The sequence below is a fragment of the Oncorhynchus tshawytscha genome, linkage group LG19 (assembly GCF_018296145.1).
Source record: "Oncorhynchus tshawytscha isolate Ot180627B linkage group LG19, Otsh_v2.0, whole genome shotgun sequence".
NCBI lineage: Eukaryota > Metazoa > Chordata > Actinopteri > Salmoniformes > Salmonidae > Oncorhynchus > Oncorhynchus tshawytscha.
In genome coordinates, this window is record NC_056447.1 from 36,416,387 (window position 1) to 36,438,759 (window position 22,373).

The window sequence follows — 22,373 nt, forward strand, 5'->3', positions numbered from 1 at the left end:
CTGTCAGGATGAATGGGCAAAAATTCACCCAACTTATTGTGGGAAGCTTGTGGAAGGCTACCCTAAATGTTTGACCCAAGTTAAGCAATTTAAAGGCAATGCTACCAAATACTAATTGAGTGTATGTAAACGTCTGACCCACTGGGAATGTGATGAAAGAAATTAAAGCTGAAATAAATCATTCTCTCAGCTATTATTCTGACATTTCACATTGTTAAAATAAAGTGGTGATCCTAATTGACCTAAGACAAGGAATTCTTACTGGGATTAAATGTTAGGAATTGTGAAAACTGAGTTTAAATGTATTTGGCTAAGGTGTATGTAAACTTCCGACTTCAACTGTATATAGGCAGCAATCTCTATGTGCTAGTGATCGCTGTTTAACAGTCTGATGGCCTTGAGATAGAAGCTGTTTTTAAGTCTCTCTGTCCCAGCTGTGATGCACCTGTACTTCTGGATGATAGCGGGGTGAACAGGCAGTGGCTCATGTGGTTGTTGTCCTTGATGATCTTTTTGGCCTTCCAGTGACAGCGGGTGCTGTCCTTTGGTCTGTTTAGTCCAAATTTGAGATTTTTGGTTTCAACCGCTGTGTCTTTGTGAGAGGCAGAGTAGGTGAACAGATGATCTCTGCATGTGTGGTTCCCACCGTGAAGCATGGAGGAGGAGGTGTGATGGTGTGGGGGTGCTTTGCTGGTGACACTGTCAGTGATTTATTTAGAATTCAAGGCACACTTAACCAGCATGGCTACCATAGCATTCTGCAGAGATACGCCATCCCATCTGGTTTACGCTTAGTGGGACTATCATTTGTTTTTCAACAGGGCAATGATCCAAAAGGCACCTCCAGGCTGTGTAAGGGCTATTTGACAAAGGAGAATGATGGTGCTGCATCAGATGAGCTGGCCTCCACAATCCTCCGACCTCAACCCAATTGAGATGGTTTGGGATGAGTTGGACCGCAGAGTGAAGGAAAAGCATCCAACATGTGCTCAGCATATGTGGGACCTCCTTCAAGATTGTTGGAAAAGCATTCCTCATGAAGCTGGTTGAGAGAATGCCAAGAGTGGGCAAAGCTGTCATCAAGGCAAATGGTGGCTACTTTGAAGAATCTTAAATACAATTTATTTTGATTTGTTTAACACTTTTTTGGTTACTACATGATTCCATATGTGTTTTTCATAGTTTTGATGTCTTCACTATTATTCTACAATGTAGAAAATAGTTTTTAAAAAAACCTTTAATGAGTAGGTGTGTAAAAAACTTTTAACTGGTACTATATTTTTGTGGATTAGTCCACACACGCTGCCGTGTCACATCAATTGAAGATGCCCATTGAAAAATTGCAGCAGAGGTAAACTTCCTGTTAATAATTTCTGTTGGGGATGAATCAGAATTAGTTGGGTAACATAGATAAATAAGATGTTTTATTTACTTTCATAATATGCTTGTGAGATACTTGTCATTAGAATGTCTCCTTTTGGACTATACTGTTGGCAGTTGCACTTTTCCCTTCTCAGCTAGGGCTAAGTCACTTGGGGCCCAGAGAGGGGAGAGGTCAGGCTTGTCTTCATATGTGAATGTATCTGTTAAACCATGTGATGGGATGATTAAGGGGGAACCAATTATCTCTTGACTCCACAATTTCTGTGCACAAGTTACTCCCCTCAGTGAGCTTGTCTAGGAGTTGGGAGAAGACGGGGTGTATTGGAGATGGGAGTATCTAGAGTTGACATTTGATGTATGCCATTGGATGAGCTAATGTTTTGGTACTATGAAGTACCAAAAACGAGATTAAAACCTTGTCTTAGAGACCAAACTGAACAATAATTTATAGCTAATGCTATCTGGCTATGGGATACTTCTCTCTCAAGTAAAAGTCTTTCTTTGTGAACTGTTCCTAAGATCTGTGGTTCATCATGTAAGTTGAGAGGGGTGTATCTTGGCTATAAAAGATCTTGGTATTCTCTTATAGGCACACTCAGAATTCATTTATAGACACTGAATTGATCTGAAAGTCAAAGGGCTATGGTGAAGCACATTTTTTTATTTTACCTTTATTTAACTAGGCAAGTCAGTTAAGAACAAATTCTTATTTTCAATGACGGACTAGGAACAGTGGGTTAACTGCCTGTTCAGGGGCAGAACGACAGATTTGTACCTTTTGATGTCTTCACTATTATTCTACAATGTAGAAAATAGTAAAAATTGTCAGCTTGGGGATGTGAACTTGCAACATTCCAGTTACTAGTCCAACGCCCTAACCACTAGGCTACCCTGCCGCCCCATATAATTAAAGATGAAGTTTAAGTATAACTCTGACTGGTGTGTGGTTTGTAAACTCTCCTCATTTAGTAATACAGGAAATTACCACGACATTTCTCAGACTAAATTGTTGTTACATTTCTTATCTAATATATTGATGCCATTCATTTCTACACTATCACTGTAATGAAAAGCTTGATCGATCCTTCAGTAAAGTAAGGAAGGATTCCATTGGGAATAGCTTTCATTAAAATGTAATATTCCTTACACAACATAACAAAGTTATATTTGGCTAATAATTCATTGTAGGTATAAAGATTGTAGGTATAAAGATTACCATGATCATTTATAAGTTGATTAACCACAAATATGTTATTGGCAAATAAATTATGAAAAAATAAGGTTTTATTTCTATATCTAAAATCACTGTTATTCCAAATAAATTATTTGTATGGAGAGAAGTTGTGCTTGTTTAACAAGGACCAGCACAATAGAGCTTATTTATGAAATGTTGCTAATTTAACAGAAATATTACCCACAGCATTAAGGCATTGGAGTAAAAAATCAAGCCCCACAATTTTCTGGAAAATAAAATGTGATATTATATTCCAAAGACTAAGTTATTTTGAGACACTTCTTAATCCAGTTGACTTTTGTAGTCTGGTTAAACAGCATAAAACCTAAAACATTAAGACCACCATCACAAATCTTGTTGGTAAGGACATCCTTCCTGATCTTGTGTGGCATATTTTTCCAAATTAAATTGGATATTAATTTGTTGAGAGTGGTAAAAACAAATTGTGCAATGTATCTAAAATAGACTCACAAATAACAGTGTTAAACACCTTTTTGAAAGAAAAAAAATGTAATAGCAGGATTGTCATCTAATAAATCACTATATTCCATCAAGTCCAAGACCAGCCTGATTACCCAATTGTTTGAAATATGATGCCCTTTCAAAAATCCAGATTGGCACTCATTAATCAAACTACAAAGACCATATTTTAAGCGTTTTACTGGAATGGAAGCTAGTATCTTACAATCGTTGTTTAATAGGTTAATTGGACGGCAATCATTAATAAATAATGTATCCTTATGTGGTTAACAATCCAGTATTGGTGGTCAGTGCCCCCCTGCCCCATTAAATATTCTCTGAGAAGCCTCAATCGTTGATACAATGTTTCAATATGCTCAGAAACACCTTGTTGATGCAATGCTTCAGTATTTGCAGAATGTTTCCCTTCCCTGGCAAATAATGCAGACCAGCAAATAGAGAAATGAACTAGACTCACACAATATAAGGAACAGCTCTGAATGCAGAGCAACAATTTTGGTGGGAAACACACAAGACAATAACACTGGCATAGTATACTGTACTATCCAAAAATGTCTAAAGATCTGCATGCCAGTTATGATTTTCATATAAGTATTGTAGGCTACTCAACTGATTAGCCCAATTCTAGCTGGCTACTAGACAGAGACGCTGTCCATTTAGCCACCCCATGGAGCTCCACTATGCCTACCTGTACCAAGGCGGTGCTGAATCACGAGCGCAGTCTTAATGTGTAGATTTTTCTTCCTTCATTTATGCGTCCTGGTCGATTGTAAGCCTAAGTAATTTCTTCGACTTATGCATTTTATTTCAATTTATGTGTAGGATTTATCTGAGATTAAGTCGGTTCAGCACCCGCTGTCACTGGAAGGCCAAAAAGATCATCAAGGACAACAACCACATGAGCCACTGCCTGTTCACCCCGCTATCATCCAGAAGTACAGGTGCATCACAGCTGGGACAGAGAGACTTAAAAACAGCTTCTATCTCAAGGCCATCAGACTGTTAAACAGCGATCACTAGCACATAGAGATTGCTGCCTATATACAGTTGTTTTATGCTCCGGTTATTTTACATTGATGTCGGCCTTGATAGCGTGTATTATGCATCTATGTCATGTTGCACTGTATGCACTGTTCCACAAGTAGGCTAAATGAGTCAATGTAGGCTATGTATGGAGTTATGGTATGGGAAGGCATAAGCTATGGGACGAAGGTCCTGAGGCCCATTGTCGTGCCATTCATTTGCCACCATCACCTCATGTTTTAGCATGATAATGCATGGCCTCATGTCGCAAGGATCTGCACACAATTCCTGCAATCTGAAATTGTCCCAGTTCTTCATTGGCCTGCATACTCACCAGACATGTCACCCATTGAGCATGTTTGGGATGCTCTGGATTGACATGTACAACAGCGTGTTCCTGTTCCCACCAATATCCAGCGACTTCACACAGCCATTGAAGAAAAGTGAGACAACAATCCAAAGGCCATAATCAGCAGCCTGATCAACTCAATGAGATGGTGATGTGGCGCACTGCATGAGGCAAATAGTGGTCACATCAGATACCGACTGGTTTTCTTATCCACACCCCTACCTTTTTTAAGGTAACTGTGACCAACAAATGCACATCTGTATTCCCAGTCATGTGAAATCCATATATTAGGGCGTATTGAATTTATTTCAGTTGACTGATTTCCTTAAATGAACTGTAACATTAGTCAAATAAAAAAAACTATTGCATGTTGTGTTTATATTTTTTGAACAGTGTAGCTACAGGCTGCCCACCTGGGGAATCTGATGTGCGTGCCAGGAGGGGTGTGTGCACATTGTTGTGGCCCAGGGGGTCCTGCTTTGGTGCCAATTATGAATCTGCCTTCAACGTGGCTCTGTGGGAGCTGGCTGGGCATTTACCATTCAAGAACAGACATGACTTTGAACACAGCACTGAAAAAGATGTGATGGCCATCATTCAGAGGTATCTGCTGCCTGACCAAGAATTCCTTCTGTTGGAATAGCAAATAACTGCACATTTACAGAAATACTTTTAAGCCTGGCTTACCTAGAAGAGAACCCCAGTGTCAATATAGTTGAGACAAGTGTTACTGTGGTATATTTAAGCAATAAGGCACGAGGGGGGTGTGGTATATGGCCAATATGCCACGGCTAAGGGCTGTTCTTATGCATGACACATTGGGGAGTGCCTGGATACAGCCATTAGCCGTGGTAGATTGGCCATATACCACAAACCCCCCCGAGGTGCTTTATTGCTATTTTGAACTGGTTACCAATGTAATTAGTGCAGTAAAAATATTTGTCATACCCATGGTATACAGTCTGATATACCACAGCTGTCAGCCAATCAGCATTCAGGGCTGGAACCACCCAGTTTATAATTTGTCCATAACCATTTAAATGACTGTCAATGTGTACAGAGCCTGGTGGTTGACTATGTAGTTTGCCCACAATTATTTTGGGCTACAATTCCACTAACTAAAATTCAACTCCCTGCACATACTGTCCAAACTGAGTATATGCTTTGTGCTTATATTTATTGGGCATTAAAAAGTAGCTCAACAGATTTCAATGGAATTAAACATACTTCATAGTACTTTTATTATGTTTTAGATGTATTACCATTAGTAGCTAATTTCCTTTCCTCCCACTATAATAGAACTCCAAAAACACACAGGTTGTCTCTTTTTGCGAGCCAGGCTCATTCAAAGGCCGCACAATGGCGAGTTACTCCAGCATTAGGACTATACAGATCTAGGTGAGCAACGTATATGACAGCGGTCTGTGTGGACTTTTTAGAAATTCAAGCAGCCACTGTCACTGAAATATTTACTGCAATCACTGCACTCATACACATTTTCCCCAGTGTGACTTTTCTGATTACACATTATTGGGTAAAGCAGTTTTTCTACATACAGGACACCTGTATGATTTCGCCCCTGTGACTCCTCATCATGTGAAATGTCAGACGGAAGCTAGTGCTGAAACACTTGTCACAATGACTGCAGCTATATCCTTTACCTCCTGCATGAATCTTCATGTGCCTTTTCAGACTATTGCGAACGCTGAATTCTTTGCCACAATCAGAACATTGATACGGTTTATCCCCTGTGTGGGTTCTCATGTGCACAATCAGATCCCTATTGCTAGTGAAGCATTTACTACAAACATGACAACACATCCTATCTGCAATGTGAGTTTGGATGTGATGTTTCATACTTTCTGTGGACTCAAAACATTTTCCACACACACCACAAATATGTTCTTTCTCATTTGTATGAGTTTGCACATGTTTCATTAACGAACCCATGTACTGGAAAGACTTTCCACACACTTTACAACGGCAAGGAGCATTATCCCTTTGCCTGGGTGATTTCAGATCGGACGACTCTGTGGATTTTCTACCCTTAGTATTCATATGGGAGCTTTGTCTTTTTCCTGTCCATCTTTTCTTTGATTTGACTGGTTTAAAACCTGACGGAGGCCCTCCGACTCCCATCCAATCAATGTTTTCCCTCTGAGCTGCAGAACAGTATGGATTTCTTGCATAATTAGGCTGAGAATCACTGGTTGGTTCTGATAATCTGTAGTCCTCTCCACCAGTTTCTGCTTTGATATTTGCAGTTGAGGTGCTGGGTAGAGAGTCTCTCTCTTCTTTTCCCTCATCCTGGGCTTGATAAAGATATGAGTGCCGAGTTGGGTCTTCACAGTCAGGTTCCATAAAGGCATTAGTGAATATGGAGTCTTTGGTATCATCTTCCAGCTCTTGAAGCTGTTCTTCCCATTGACTGGTCCTGAGTTCCTCCTGTTCCTCCTTTATCTGTGTAGGCTCTGGGTCCTCTTGTCTGAGACTGGGGCTCCACTCCTGCACACACTGCTGCTGCTCAGGGGGAACCTGTTCCGAGACTGACTGTTGGAGGATGTCTAGAGGCAAGTAGAAAGGAAGGATGAGATATAGAAAACCTGTAAGCCTACAATAGAGAGAATTATTAAGTGTATTTTTGTAGGCATTAACTCCGCCATTGCTCGTTGGCCAAAGCCTATGGGTGAAATTAATGGGGGTTTTTGTAGGGTTTTTGGATAAACACAGAAAGTGTGGTCTGTGGTAAACACAGGCTTAGATCTTACTGTTCTATGAGATCATCATCAGCTAACGTTACTTTTTGTGAAGCATGTATGTCATCAAAACAAGCACATAAAGGCTTCTTAATTCATAAAGGTTATGTTAACTGACTGATCATCTCATAGAACAAAACGTACTCCTAAGCCTGTGTTAAACTACGAAAATAAGGTCTGAGGTTATCCTAAAAACCCATTCTTTAAGAAGCATCAGACCCTACCGAACTGCATTCTTTCCCCATTCATTTCCCTCCATAGGAACGGCTGAACGAACCTGATAACTCATTTCCGGTTTTTAGGACTACAAGCTGGCGAGCTCTATGACTATTCAGACATAACTATGTACCTGTAAAAGCTGATGTGATATTTTCTATCCACTTTCATACAATAACGGTTGAATAGACAAACGTAATCACAAACCTGCTCTGTTTAGCTTGATGAGAGCGATTTCAAGCTGCCTCTGGAGACGGTCATTTTCCTCATTTGAACGGGAAACTTCTTCTGCTATCGTTTTTTCAACTGCCCATAATATCTCCTCAGCAGCAGTTCTTAATCGCTCATTGAGAAACACTCTTAACAGCTGTATTTTAGACATTTTAGATTACGTTTAGTAGCTTCCGAAGTAGCTAGTTCCTGGATTCTGTCCGTTTCCGCGGGCAACCTCCTCTGGTAGGAGGTAACACATTTTGATTTATCACCACCTGCTGGAGTGGAGTACGAGAAGATCGGTTCAGTTTATGGCAATCTTTTTCAATACAAAATGTACCCCATGACATATCCTATATTGTCTGAAATATCACGAATCACATATCTATCTGTACATTATATATTAATCCTATATTTTAACCTCAGGTGAGATGTGGATACTTTGACAGGAGGGACGTGTGATATAATTAAAAGTGTCTTAATAATAACAAAATAATAATACAGAATCATAATGTGTAGCAGTAAGTAATATACTATCCATTTTTTCGATATGTGTACTCTACTGATGTCTGATCCAGGCTGTATCACATCCGGCCGTGATTGGGAGTCCCATAGGGCGGCGCACAATTGGCCCAACATCGTCCGGGATAGGCCGTCATTGTAAATAAGAATTTGTTCTTAAACTGACTTGCCTCGTTAAATAAAGGTTACCATTTTTTTAAATGATCTAGGTTTGATTGGTTATACCTCGGAATTCCTATAGGGGCAGGGTTGACATATTTGTAATTTATTTTATACTGTAAATTGGCCTAATACTATTGGTCGTGGGTTGCAGGTTTTTGGGCTACTTCTAAGTTACACAGCGATCGCCATGGCATTTCTCTTTAAAACATTTTTATTTCGCTGTGAAAGGCTACTGCTGACTATCAGGCAGTGCTGTTGCTGAGTTATTGATTGGTGGGTGGGGCCGGAGGTGTGTGTGCAGCTTAGTCCACGAGAGTGGGAGGAGACAGAGCAGTACACAAGCAGGTCGTGAATTTTTTTACAAGTGGTAGGTAGGCTATTTAACTTGTCATTATGCTTGAGTGTAAATTTGAAATGGAAGTTATGGAATTCACTCGCATGCTTCTGTTATGGGGAAAAGTTCTCAATGAAACTAACATTAAATGTGGAGAATGTTACATTTGCATCTGTTGGCCATCAAGTAGCCTATTCATTTATATGCCATTGTAGGCAACTGTAGGCTACGATTTGATACAGTAAATGTGTTGAAATGACTATATCACTGGAGTCATTACAAATCAATTTGTGCCACTTATGTAGCCTTCCTGGAGCTGGCAAACTGATTTAATAAATAACCTATAACTTCAGTGTATTGTTGTTGTAGTATTATGTTATTATGCAATTATTAATGGCCAAATAAATGAGTCTGTTAATTTGAACAAAGCAATCTGCTAAATCGTTCAGTTTACATCTTGCCTACCTTTTCTCTAGGCTACTGAAGACTATCTGAAATAAGATGTTGGCCAATAAGGAGCTATAGGCTATGTGCATTTTCACTACATGGCCAAAAGTATGTGGACAAACCTTAACATTAGTGGATTCAGCTATTTCAACCACACACGTTTCTGACCAATGTATAAAATTGAGCACATAGACATGCAATCTCCATAGACAAACATTGGCAGTAGAATGAGCTGTACGGAGGAGCTCAGTGACTTTCAACATGGCACCGTCATAGGATGCCACCTTTCCAACAAGTCAGTTGGTCACATTTCTGCCCTGCTAGAGCTGCCCCGGTCAACTGTAAGTGCTGTTATTGTGACATGAAAACGTCTAGGATCAACAATGGCTTAGCCGCAAAGTGGTAGGCCACACAAGTTAAAAGAACAGGACCGCCGAGTGCTGAAGTGCGTAAAAATCATCTGTCCTCGGTTGCAACACTCACTACCAAGTTCCAAACTTCCTATGGAAGTAACATCAGCACAAGAACTGTTCGTAGGGAGCTTCATGAAATGGGTTTCCAGGGCCGAGCAGACGTACACAAGTCTAAGATCACCATGCACAATGCCAAGCATTGGCTGGAGTGGTGTAAAGCTCACCGCCATTGGACTCTGGAGCAGTGTAAATTTGTTCTCTGGAGTGATGAATCATGCTTCACCATCTGGCAGTCCAACGGACGAATCTGGGTTTTGTGGATGCCAGGACAACGCTACCTACCCGAATGCATAGTGCTAACTGTAAAGTTTGGTGAAGAAGAAATAATGGTCTGGGGCTGTTTTTCATGGTTCGGGCTAGGCCCCTTAGTTCCGATGAAGGGAAATGTTGGCGCTACAGTGTACAATGACATTCTAGACGATTCTGTGCTTCCAACTTTGTGGCAACAGTTTGGGTAAGGCCCTTTCCTGTTTCAGCATGACAATGCCCCCATGCACAAGGTGAGGTACATACAGAAATAGTTTGTCGAGATCAGTGGGGAGGATCTTGACTGACCTGCACAGAGCCCTGACCTCAACCCCATCAAACACCTTTGGGATGAATTGGAACACCGACTGCGAGCCAGGTCTAATCGCCCAACGTCAGTGCCCGACCTCACTAATTCCCTTCTGGCTGAATGGAAGCAAGTCACCGCAGCAATGTTCCAACATCTAGTGGAAAGCCTTCCCAGAACAGTGGAGGCTGTGATGGCAGCAAAGAGGGGACCAACTCCATATTAATGCCCATGATTTTGGCCATGTAGTGTATCTAAGCAAACCATGGCAAAGTTGAATTACAATCATAAACCCAGATTTTATTCTGTATCATATGCCTATTGAAATGACAAGTCAATCTCACAAATGGGACATTTATAACTATTTGTAGTCTTCCCAGAAAATAGCCTAACATTAGAATCACTCAAACTCTCCTGTCTGATTTATCTATAATTTGCACATATGGCCATGTGTGTATATGTATGGCCATATACCATACCACCTTGTGCCTTATTGCTTAATCATAGCAGTCAAACGAGTTACATCAACATCCATTGATCGAAAATTATCTGGTGAGTTTAATAAGGGCAAATTATATTTTCTCTTGCAACATATTCATATTAGTTTATTACGTCATGTCATAGTTCACAATAAATATTATTTTGATGAAAACCGAATTTTGCTTCAAAGCTAGTTACAAGTTATGTCGATATTCCTTCTTAATTGTTTCCAGAACATTATGGGAAAGTTGTTTACTGTATAAATGTGTCAAATCCTCTCTTGATGTGGGTGGGAACAATTGGCTAGATTTCAGGAATTGGGTGGGTTTTGAGTCATCATTGTGAAAAACAAATTCTAGACCTGGCAACCCTGTATAGGGCGCTCACACATTACAAGTGACTTGAAGCAGAAGCCACATCTCCGTGTGATTTATTTCTATATTTTCCCCCTTTTAGGTATGAATGTGATGTCGAACATATTTGTTAATATCAGAATGTTACGGATGTTACTGTGTTATTTAGGCAGTAGAAAACTTGTTTAAAACGATGTGTTATTTGTGTGCAGGGGCGCAACTTTGACTGGGGATGGGGAGGTCAGTCTGCCCCCACATTCTGAAATTGCATTTTTGTGCCCCGCAGTTTTATCATTTCAATGTGATACAAAAATCAGAGGGTGTGCCTTAGGACAATGCGGGCACCTCAGAGCGGTCAGGTAGGCTGTTGGGAGTGTTCAGGAGGCTGGATTTAAGACCACGCGGACACCACAGAGAGGGTTGATAGGCTGTGTGAAGGCAAAACTTCTGGAAGCTGGCTGGACCAGTACGGGAGAGCTAAACATAGTGTGTATGTGTTGCGCTCTTTCACCGAGGTGTAAAAGGAAGCAGAGCAGAAACTGGCTACTCTTTAGTTGATTGATGTAGCTGGAAAGGTAACAGCTGTTTAACAGAAAAAAACAAAACTAGTGTTTATTCGCAGTGTTGAACTAGTATTGTAACTGACATGTGACGTTAGCTAATGTTTAATCCCCTCTCTGTCTGAGGTTAATGAATAAGCTACACTAGCTAGTAGTAGCTACCACAGCCAGGTCAGCTCTAGCTTCTAAGTTAGCTATCTGTCAGATAGCGATATGAGATGACTGTTACTAATATCTAACATGTCACAGCTGATTTCCTCCTCTTCGTCTGAAGAGGAGGTGTAGCAGGGATCGGACCAAAATGCAGCGTGGTAAGTGTCCATAGTAGATTTGAATGAAAAACCGAAACAGTACAAAACAATAAACGAACCGTGAAAAACCGAAACAGTACCGTGTGGTGAAACAAACACAGACACGGAAACAATCACCCACAAAGTACCCACAGAATATGGCTGCCTAAATATGGTTCCCAATCAGAGACAACGATAGACAGCTGCCTCTAATTGAGAAGCAATCTAGGCAACCATAGACATACAATATACCTAGAAAGGAAACAGACCCATAAACATACAAAACCCCTAGACAAGATATAAAAACACATACATCACCCATGTCACACCTGACCTAACCAAAATAACAAGGAAAACAGAATACTAAGGTCAGGGTGTGACATAACAGCTGCTTTGTAGCCTTTGTTTCATCCGTTTCAACAGAAGTAAATTAACTTAGCTATCTTTCGCCAGTTGATGTACAGTTAGAGCGAGAACTGGCCAAAAGTTGGCAAACGTTAGCTGTTATTTTTGCTTCAATCACACTAGACCTGAATCAAACGATGTGACAATCAGCCAAATGACTGAAGATTGATATTGTGACATTTTTTCAGGGCAGTGAGTTTTTATTAGTCAATATGGTAACATTATTGATCTGTCTGTTTCCCTAGCTAATTCCCTACACTTCACACTGACATAGTAATAAACAGCTCTAACATGACAGGCTTCACTGTCATGGTGCACACTAAAGTTCTGCGCCTGACTGATTTCTTCATCCCGCTCCTGCCTTCACCCACAGCTTTTCATACAGCACCAGCTGGCTTTCTGTCCGACTCCCACCCGCTACCGCAAGAACTGGTCTCAAACCCAACCACAGTCCCACAATGCTATTTTAGGCGTATGTGATGCAGCTCACTTGCAAGCCTTTAACAGAGATTCTCACATTGTCAAGATCAGCCAATATGCTAGATTGCCAATATGCTAGTTTGAAGAGAGCAGAGTTGGAGAGACATGCACTTTCTCTTGAGCTATTTATATAGCCCATCCTTTAGGAGTGGGAAGATTTTCAGAAGGATATATTTAGGCATTTCTAGGCAATGTAGTAAACTATAGCCTAATCATAGGCCTATTTAGGAATGACATTTCCTTGAAAAGATAACTGTCCCGTGCTTCTCCCCCCGTGCATAGGCTATAGCCTACTCAATCTAGTTGAGACCACACACCCACATGATCGCACAGGTATGGATACTGAACTTGAAGCATCAAGAATGATAAAAGCAACCCTTACGTTTTGTATAGGCCTATCGGATATAGCCTACCTTTTAGGTGGATGTTTTGCAGGCAGTGACAATTCTTAGTAATCAATACTTATTGTAGTTTCTTAGCTCTTATTACTTATATAATAGGAAAGACTCTGAATACAAGAAATTGAACTGGAGCTTCACATTTACTAAAAAACAGTTAGTACCACAATAACATAGAACAACACTGCGCATGACCAAGGTTGTTCCATTCTTAGAGGGGACATCATTAATTAACAGAACAGAACATTCTTTCTCTTATACAATCAGAGTTACTTTTACCAAACCACAACTGAAACATTTCCCAGAACAGGTAGTTATTTTGCATCTTTTGATTTGAACTTGAACAGTTCGCTCGGCGGTCGACGTCACTGGCTTTCTAGCCATCGCCGATCCAATTTTCATTTTCCATTTGTTTTGTCTTTGTTTTCTACACACCTGGTTTCTATTCCCCAATTACATGTTAATTATTTAACCCTCTGTTTACCCCATGTTTGTGTGCGTGTTTGTATATAATGTTCAGGTCGTTACTTGTTGGCTGGTATTGTTTGCCGGGTTCGTTATTACGCCCGTTATTTACGAGTGACTGTTAATTTCACGCACCTTTAGTATTTGTTTTATACTGGTGCTGTTCGTGGAATAAATTACCTTGTACACTCATCTCTGCTCTCCTGCGCCTGATTCCATGCACCAGTTACCCACAACCTGACATTTAGATTCCCAAAACAATTTTGGGGAGGACCACGAGACTCCTCGCCAGGTTGTGTCCCCTGCCAGAACTAAAACCAAAGTGGCGCCCCTGTTTGTATGTTTAGACCACTTGGAAATTAGCCATTAGCTGTTTTGCTAGCTAGCTTGCTAGAAAGCTGCTCACTTGCACAAGGTGATTTCGTGATCAGTGCTGTAATCTAAAGAGTTAGGTACAAATTAATACAAGTTTATACATGTTTTCTTTGTTATTAGGATGAGTTTGTATACTGATAGAAATGAATACATATGTAATAAATATAGGAACAGTATATACAGTGGGGCAAAAAAGTATTTAGTCAGCCACCAATTGTGCAAGTTCTCCCACTTAAAAAGATGAGAGAAGCCTGTAATTTTCATCATAGGTACACTTCAACTATGACGGACAAAATGAGAAAAGAAATCCAGAAAATCACATTGTAGGATTTTTAATGAATTTATTTGCAAATTATGGTGGAAAATAAGTATTTGGTCAATAACAAAAGTTTATCTCAATACTTTGTTATATACCCTTTGTTGGCAATGACAGAGGTCAAACGTTTTCTGTAAGTCTTCACAAGGTTTTCACACACTGTTGCTGGTATTTTGGCCCATTCCTCCATGCAGATCTCCTCTAGAGCAGTGATGTTTTGGGGCTGTTGCTGGGCAACACGGACTTTCAACTCCCTCCAAAGATTTTCTATGGGGTTGAGATCTGGAGACTGGCTAGGCCACTCCAGGACCTTGAAATGCTTCTTACGAAGCCACTCCTTCATTGCCCGGGCGGTGTATTTGGGATCATTATCATGCTGAGAGAGCCAGCCACATTTCATCTTCAATGCCCTTGCTGATGGAAGGAGGTTTTCACTCAAAATCTCACGATACTTGGCCCCATTCATTCTTACCTTTACATGGATCAGTCGTCCTGGTCCCTTTGCCGAAAAACAGCCCCAAAGCATGATGTTTCCACCCCCATGCTTCACAGTAGGTATGATGTTCTTTGGATGCAACTCAGCATTCCTTGTCCTCCAAACACGACGAGTTGAGTTTTTACCAAAAAGTTCTATTTTGGTTTCTCTGACCATATGACATTCGCCCAATCTTCTTCTGGATCATCCAAATGCTCTCTAGCAAACTTCAGACGGGCCTGGACATGTACTGATTTAAGCAGGGGGACACGTCTGGCACTGCAGGATTTGAGTCCCTGGCGGCGTAGTGTGTTACTGATGGTAGGCTTTGTTACTTTGGTCCCAGCTCTCTGCAGGTCATTCACTAGGTCCCCCCGTGTGGTTCTGGGATTTTTGCTCACCGTTCTTGTGATCATTTTGACCCCACGGGGTGAGATCTTGTGTGGAGCCCCAGATCGAGGGAGATTATCAGTGGTCTTGTATGTCTTCCATTTCCTAATAATTGCTCCCACAGTTGATTTCTTCAAACCAAGCTGCTTACCTATTGCAGATTCAGTCTTCCCAGCCTGGTGCAGGTCTACAATTTTGTTTCTGGTGTCCTTTGACAGCTCTTTGGTCTTGGCCATAGTGGAGTTTGGAGTGTGACTGTTTGAGGTTGTGGACAGGTGTATTTTATACTGATAACAAGTTCAAACAGGTGCCATTAATACAGGTAATGAGTGGAGGACAGAGGAGCCTCTTAAAGAAGAAGTTACAGGTCTGTGAGAGCCAGAAATCTTGCTTGTTTGTAGGTGACCAAATACTTATTTTCCACCATCATTTGCAAATAAATTCATTAAAAATCCTACAATGTGATTTTCTGGATGTTTTTTTCTCATTTTGTCTGTCATAGTTGAAGTGTACCTATGATGAAAATTACAGGCCTCTCTCATCTTTTTAAGTGAGAGAACTTGCACAATTGGTGGCTGACTAAATACTTTTTTTGCCCCACTGTACAGGTATAATTCATGGTGATAATAAATAGTGAAAACATGATGCAATTAAAAAGGTTTAAAGGTTTGTAATTGCATTTCATAGTGCCAAATTGTATTTGCATTTGTATTTATTATGGATCCCCAACTCTTCCTGGGGTCCAGCAAAAAACATTACAATATATTCATAACAGATTTCACAACATATTAAGTTTGTGCCCTCAGGCCTCTCCTCTACTACCACATATCTATGACCCAAAATCCATGTGTACATGTGTGTGTATAGTGCGTATGTTATCGTGTGTTTGTGTACATGTGTATATAGTTGAAGTCTGGAAGTTTACATACACTTAGGTTGGAGTCATTAAAACTAGTTTTTCAACCATTCCACAAATTTCTTGTTAACAAACGATAGTTTTGGCAAGTCGGTTAGGACATCTACTTTGTGCATGACACAAGTCATTTTTCCAACAATTGTTTACAGATTATTTCACTTATAATTCACTGTATCACAATTCCAGTGGGTCAGAAGTTTACATACACTAAGTTGACTGTGACTTTAAACAGCTTGGAAAATTCCAGAAAATTATGTCATGGCATTAGAAGCTTCTGAGAGGCTAATTGACATAATTTGAGTCAATTGGAGGGGTACCTGTGGATGTATTTCAAGGCCTACCTTCAAACTCAGTACCTCTTTGATTGACATCATGGGAAAATCCAACGAAATCAGCCAAGATCTTAGAAAAAGAATTGTAGACCTCCACAGGTCTGGTTCCTCCTTGGGAGCAATTTCCAAATGCCTGAAGGTACCATGGTCACCTGTACAAACAATAGTATGCAAGTATAAACACCATGGGACCACGCAGCCGTCATAGCGCTCAGGAAGGAGACACATTCTGTCTCCTAGAGATGAACGTACTTTGGTGCGAAAAGTGCAAATCAATCCCAGAACAACAGCAAAGGACCCTGTGAAGATGCTGGAGGAAACGGGTACAAAAATATCTATATCCACAGTAAAACAAGTCCTATATCAACATAACCTGAAAGGCCGCTCAACAAGGAAGAAGCCACTGCTCCAAAACTGCCATAAAAAGCCAGACTACACTTTGCAAATGCACACGGGGACAAAGATTTTACTTTTTGGAGAAATGTCCTCTGGTTTGATGAAACAAAAATAGAACTGTTTGGCCATAATGACCATCGTTATGTTTGGAAAAAGGGGGAGGCTTGCAAGCCAAAGAACACCATCCCAACTGTGAAGCACGGGGGTGGCAGCATCATGTTGTGGGGGTGCTCTGCTGCATGAGGGACTGGTGCACATCACAAAATAGATGGCATCATGAGGGAAGAAAATTATGTGGATATATTGAAGCAACATCTGAAGACATCAGTTAAAGCTTAGTCGTAAATGGGTCTTCCGAATGGACAATGACCCCACGCATACTTCCAATGTTGTGGCAAAATGGCTTAAGGACAACAAAGTCAAGGTATTCGAGTGGCCATCACAAAGCCCTGACCTCAATCCTATAGAAAATATGTGGGCAGAACTGAATAAACCTGGCGAGCAAAGAGGCCTACAAACCTGAATCCGTTACACCTGCTCTGTTAGGAGGAATGGGCCAAAATTCACCCAATTTATTGTGGGAAGCTTGTGGAAGGCTACCCTAAATGTTTGACCCAAGTTAAACCATTTAAAGGCAATGCTACCAAATACTAATTGAGTGTATGTAAACTTCTGACCCACTGGGAATGTGATGAAAGAAAGAACAATTCTGAAATAAATCCTTCTCTCTACTATTATTCTGATGTTTCACATTCTTAAAATAAAGTGGTGATCCTAACTGACCTAAGACAGGGAACATTTACTAGGATTAAATGTCAGGGATTGTGAAAAACTGAGTTTACATGTATTTGGCTATGGTGTATGTAAACTTCCGACTTCAAATGTATATGGAATAATGACAATTACAACGATACTGAATGAACAGTGAACACTTTTATTTCTTAATATAATACATACATAAAATCAATTTAGTTTCAAATAAATAATGAAACATGTTCAATTTGGTTTAAATAATGCAGAAACACAGTGTTGGAGAAGAAAGTAAAAGTGCAAAACGTGCCATGTAAAAAAGCTAATGTTTAAGTTCCTTGCTCAGAACATCAGAACATATGAAAGCTGGTGGTTCCTTTTAACATGAGTCTTCAATATTCCCAGTAGTTTTAGGTTGTAGTTATAATTCCTATTATGACTCGTTGACTATTTCTGTCTATACCATTTGTATTTCATATACCTTTGACTATTGGATGTTTTTATAGCCACTATAGTATTGCCAGCCTAATCTCAGGAGTTGATTGACTTGAAGTCATAAATAGCGCTGTACTTCAAGCATTGCTAAGAGCTGCTGGCAAATGCAGTAAAGTGCTGTTTCAATGAATGCTTACGAGCCTGCTGCTGCCTACCACCGCTCAATCAGACTGCTCTATCAAATATCAAATCATAGACTTAATTATAATATAATAAACACACAGAAATACGAGCCTTTGGTCAGTAATATGGTCAAATCCAGAAACTATAATTTTGAAAACAAAACGTTTATTCTTTCAGTGAAATATGGAACCGTCCCGTATTTTAATGAATGGGTGGAAACCATAAGTCTAAATATTGCTGTTACATTGCACAACCTTCAATGTTATGTCATAATTATGTAAAATTCTGGCAAATTAATTCCGGTCTTTGTTAGGAAGAAATGGTCTTCACGCAGTTCGCAACGAGCCAGGTGGCCCAAACTGCTGCATATACTCTGACTCCGCTTGCACTGAACGCAAGAGAAGTGACACAATTTCCAGAGTTAATATTGCCTGCTAACATGAATTTATTTTAACTAAATATGCAGGTTTAAAAAATATACTTGTGCATTGATTTTAAGAAAGGCATTGATGTTTATGGTTTGGTACATTTTTGCAACAATTGTGCTTTCTTCGCGAATGTGCTTTTGTTAAATCATCACCCGTTTGGCGAAGTTGATGTAGGCTGTGATTCAATGATAAATTAACAGGCACTGCATTGGTTATATGCAACGCAGAACAAGCTAGTTAACCTAGTAATATCATCAACCACGTGTAGTTAACTTGAGATTGTTATGCCATGCCGAGCCGATTAATCGGTCAACCTTTAATCAGGAGTTCAATGTGGAAGTAACACCATCCCTGCATAGGTCGCTCCATAGTCCTTCATCAAGATTAATACCCAGATCTTTTTCCCATCTAAGTCGGGGTTTGTCTAGCTCAGGCAGTGTTAGTCCTGACATAAGAGCATCGTAAACACGGGAAATGGTCTTGAACAGTGATTGGTCTGTATGGCAGAGTTGTTCAATAAGTGACATCTTAGGTAGGTCCCATTGTCCCTTGAGAGTCACCCTAATAAAATGTCTTAGTTGTAGGTAACTAAAGAAGTCCCTGTTAGACAATTGGTATTTATGTTTCAGCTGTTCGAAAGACATAAGAATTCCCTCCTCATAACAATGTTCCAGAAGAGTGATATCCTTATCAGAAGTTTCTATTCTGGAAAAACATAGGAATCAATCTATTGTTCCATAAAGGGGTTTTAGGGGAAAGGAATCCCTCTCGTCTGATCAGCTCATGCAGTTTGCACCATGCCAGGACAGAATGTATAATTAACGGGCTGTTTGTGATGGTCATCATGGTTTGTGATGGCAGAATTGTAAAACAATCCAGTGTCCTCATTTACCTCAAACTTTTCAATGTTTAAACATGAGGGAGAAGGACCATTGTCAAATCTCTGAGCCAGGAATCTAGACTGCGCAGCCCAGTAATACATTCTGAAACTGGGGAGATTTAAGCCCCCTTGACTTATCCAAGTTAACCCTAGGGGTTTTGCCGTGCCAGATAAACCGTCTTGTCAGCTTGTTGAGAGAGGAAAAGGATGCTGCGGGCACAAGGATGGGGAGAGATTGAAACAAATACAGAAATCTGGGCTGGACATTCATTTTAATTACATAAATTCTACCCAGTAGAGTGAGAGGCAAGTCCATCCATTTACACAGGTCACCATCCACCTTTTGCAACAAGCTGGCCAGATTGAGTTAATAGAGGTTGTTCAGGTTACCATCCACCATTATGCCCAAATATGTGAAGCCCATATGCAACCATCTAAAAGGAAACTGATGCTTAATGGTCAAAGACAGACAATGGTAAGATTTAGCTTTTATCAAAATTGACCTTATATCCAGAGAAAGAACTATAATACTGTAATAGGTTCTGTAAGTGAGAGAGGGAATGTTATGGGTTCGTTAGAAATAAGATAAGGTCGTGCGCAAAAAGTGATAACTTATGGGTATGGGGGCCCACCTCAAAGCCATGTATGTCAGGGCACGTTCTAATAGCCTTAGCCAATGGTTCGATGGTGAAGGCGAAGAGGTGATGGCTAATTGGGCAACCTTGTCTGTTCCCCCTATAGAGAGGGAACGAGGAGGAAGTAATCCCATTGGTAGCAATCCTAGCTTTAGGAGATTTGTACAGTGATTTTATCAAATTTACAAACACGGTGCACAAACCAAACTTTTCCAAGACGCGAAAGAGATATGCCATTCCACACTATCAAAGAACTTTTTTCAGCATCGAGGGAGACTACAACACTAGGTATTTTGTTTTTGTTAGCAAGGTGAATTATATCAAAGAACCTTCTGAGATTATTGGAGGACAATCTATTAATTATGAAGCCAGTCTGATCTGGGTTGACCAACAGGGGGAGACATGACTCCAGTCTCTTAGATAGCATCTTGGTGACCAGTTTACAATCTGTGTTAAGGAGAGATTGGTCTATAGGCGGCGATTGGTCTAAGAAAGGTTTTTCCCTTTCTTATGAATTACAGTAATCACCGCTTGAGAGAAATAATCTGGAAAGCAGTTGTCCTCCCCGGATTTTTTAAGTACCTTCATAAGGTAGGGCACCAACAGCTCCTTAAATGTTTTATAGAACTCAGGGAAGCCGACCTCCCCAGGAGAGGTTGAGAGAGGAGAGAAAATAGTTGATCTCCTGATAGATCATCGCTTGATTGAGAAGTATAGAGGTCTTTGTAATATTTCTTAAACGTATCATTAATTTCAGTAGGGTTGAAAGCTCTCGTTAGTAAGAGTTTCTATAGCATTAATTGTCCTCTTACTTTCTTCTGCTTTCAGTTGCCATGCCAATACTTTGTGTGCTTTTTCTCCAAGTTCGTAGTAATGCTGTTTTGATTTAGTGAGGGCCCTCTCAGCTTGATATGTGTTCAGAGAATAATATTTCAGTTTTTTTGTTACCAAAAGCCTGTATAGGTCTTTCATCTGGCGTCTTTGGTAGGTTTTCTCTAGCTCAGAGATTTCAGATTCAAGGACATTCAGTTCGGCACTGTGTTTTCTCTTCAACCCTTTAGTATTGTCCTCTCAGATAGACTTTCAATTCTTCCCAAGGAATGAAACTGTTAGGAGTGGAGGGTTTGTTTGTCAAAGTAAAAAATATTGATCTGCTCTTTGATGAATGTACAAAATTCAGGTTGCTTCAGGAGTGTAGAATTTAGTCTCCATCTATATGCTCCATTTACCTTGGTAGGAATGGATATTGATAATATCAATCAAATTTATTTATAAAGCCCTTCTTACATCAGCTGATGTCATAAAATTCTGTACAGAAACCCAGCCTAAAACCCCAAACAGCAAGCAATGCGGGTATAGAAGCACGGTGGCTAGGAAAAACTCCCTAGAAAAGCCAGAACCTAGGAAGAAACCTATTTGAGGAACCAGGCTATGAGGGGTGGCCAGTCCTCTTCTGGCTGTGCTGGGTGGAGATTATAACAGAACATGGCCAAGACGTTCAAATGTTCATAGATGACCAGCAGGGTCAAATAATAATAATCACAGTGGTCGTCGAGGGTGCAACAGGTCAGCACCTCAGGAGTAAATGTCAGTTGGCTTTTCATAGTCGATCATTCAGAGTATCTCTACCGCTCCTGCTGTCTCTAGAGAGTTGGAAACAGCAGGTCTGGGACAGGTAGCACGTCCGGTGAAAAGGTCAGGGTTCCATAACCTCAGGCAGAACAGTTGAAACTGGAGCAGCACCACGACCAGGTGGACTGGGGACAGCAAGGAGTCATCAGGCCAAGTAGTCCTGAGGCATGGTCCTAGGGCTGAGAGAGTAAGAGAGAGAGTGAGAGAGACAGAGAGAGACTCTTAAATTCACACCGGATTAGACAGAAGAAATACTCCAGATATAACAAACTGACCCTAGCCCCCGACACATAAACTACTGCAGAATAAATATAATTGGAGAATGCATAATACCAGAGGAGAATGGTCACTAAGCAATCTGGGAAGATAATCTGTATCTAACACTCTATGAAACAGTTGGGTCGATAGGGAAACATTATCTATGTGGGTGTGAATAAAAATATTACAGTAATTTTCTTAATGTGTGCAAGCTTATTAATAACTGGGATAAGCAATTTAATAAATGTGCAGCGTCTGGTTGCTCGTCATTACATACCATGGACCAACAACATAGGAATCACTACAAAACGTATTGTATGACCTCTTAAAAACAGTATTAGGCCCAGCTTTTGGAACTTTGGTTTTCCTAGATATGGCTACTATATTGTGATCACT

General features: G+C 40.4%; 1 protein-coding gene across 1 annotated transcript; it reads right to left on the bottom strand.

Annotated features, from left to right (window-relative positions):
* Positions 1–5,631: 5,631 nt before the first annotated feature.
* Positions 5,632–7,907, bottom strand: LOC112219127 (zinc finger protein with KRAB and SCAN domains 8). Its single transcript, XM_024380338.2, has 2 exons — positions 7,649–7,907; positions 5,632–7,033 (listed from the first exon to the last, which is right to left on the bottom strand). The coding sequence occupies exons 1-2, from the start codon at positions 7,821–7,823 to the stop codon at positions 6,018–6,020; spliced, it is 1,191 nt and encodes a 396-aa protein (XP_024236106.1). The 5' UTR covers positions 7,824–7,907; the 3' UTR covers positions 5,632–6,017.
* Positions 7,908–22,373: the final 14,466 nt, after the last annotated feature.